This window comes from Erythrolamprus reginae, chromosome 1 (genome assembly GCF_031021105.1).
Source record: "Erythrolamprus reginae isolate rEryReg1 chromosome 1, rEryReg1.hap1, whole genome shotgun sequence".
Lineage (NCBI taxonomy): Eukaryota > Metazoa > Chordata > Lepidosauria > Squamata > Dipsadidae > Erythrolamprus > Erythrolamprus reginae.
In genome coordinates this window covers 133,869,460-133,870,778 of record NC_091950.1, presented here as the reverse complement: position 1 = coordinate 133,870,778, position 1,319 = coordinate 133,869,460, and the positions used below count along the sequence as shown (strand labels likewise).

At 44.8% G+C, this 1,319-nt stretch overlaps 1 protein-coding gene across 1 annotated transcript; it reads right to left on the bottom strand.

Moving 5' to 3' along the window:
• Positions 1-312: 312 nt before the first annotated feature.
• On the bottom strand, positions 313-900 carry CEND1 (cell cycle exit and neuronal differentiation 1). The gene has a single exon (XM_070765417.1). It carries the CDS (start codon positions 816-818, stop codon positions 396-398), a length of 423 nt encoding a protein of 140 aa, XP_070621518.1. The 5' UTR covers positions 819-900; the 3' UTR covers positions 313-395.
• Between the last annotated feature and the right edge of the window lie 419 nt (positions 901-1,319).

Genomic DNA, 1,319 nt, shown 5'->3' with positions numbered 1-1,319 from the left:
GAATTCTGGGAGTTAAAGTCCAAATATCTTCAAGTTGCCAAGATTGGGAAACACTGGGATACAGGATACTAGATGAGCCCAACTAAAAGAAAAGGATTCTGTAAATGACCCTGGAACCAAGTTTACAACTGACCAAAGAGTGAGATGGGGAGGAGTTACGGAACAGAAACCCAAAATAGCATCTATTGACCAGGAAAAACCAAATCTGGGTGGGTGTGTTGTTGTTGTTTTTTAGTTCCCTGGCATACTAACGTTAAGCAAGACCTACCTATCTCTCTCTCTTGCGATATACTGCATATTTATAAGTATGTATAGAAGTGGTTACATGCACTGATTTCAAAAGGAATAGTACACAACCCAGGGGGGAATTCTGTTCCCTGCATTCCTTAGGTTTCCTATTTTTTCCGAGCTAGGATGGCGACTCCTACAATCACAGCTATGGCAGCTACAGCTGCCCCTCCAAAGATGAGCAGGGGCTTTAGGTTCTCAAACATGGTGCACCCCGGCGACTCTTCTGCACTGTTCTCTTTATGCTCGGAGTTGGCAGGATGGGCAGTTGCCTCAGGCCCTTCGGTTGCTGGCGCTGCGGTAGGCTTCAGGTTGCTGTGGTCATTCAGCATGGCTGCCTCGCTGGGCGCCGTGGCCCCCTTTTTTGCAGGGGTGGTGGCCGCGGGAGTTGGCTGCTCCTTGGGCGCTTCTTTCTTATCAGCACTTGCCGCCGGCCCGGAATGCGGTTTCTCAGACTTTGCTGAGCTAGCAGTCTTGGTATCAGTCTTGTTTCCACTACGGGTGCTTTCTTTAGACTCCATTCTGCTCATGAGAGGGGCAACGGGTGGATATCACCTGAACTCAGCTCAAACCAAAGCAGGAGGATGTTGAGGTGGCTCTCTTCCTTTGGCCCAAAGAGAGGACCTGCCTCTCACTTCTGGCCTCGGGATAGGTGCGACTCTGTCTCGTTCAAAAGAGGTCTTGGTCAAAGGATATCTTGCCTGAACATAGTATAATTCCTGCAAGATCAAGCAGAAACAACATTGGTCAGAACATACAGTAAAACCCATGTAAAGAAACATTATTCACTCTTTCTTTCTTTTTTTCATTCATTCATTCATTCATTCATTCATTCATTCATTCATTCATTCATTCATTCATTAAAAACAGAAGACTGATGGCAGAAAAAGACCTCATGATCCATCTAGTCATTCATTCATTCATTCATTCATTCAACTTCTATGCCGCCATTCTCGAAGTAACTCAAGGCAACATTGTAAATGCAGACAATATATATGAAGAAATCTAATTATTTTTAAAAGAGAAATATA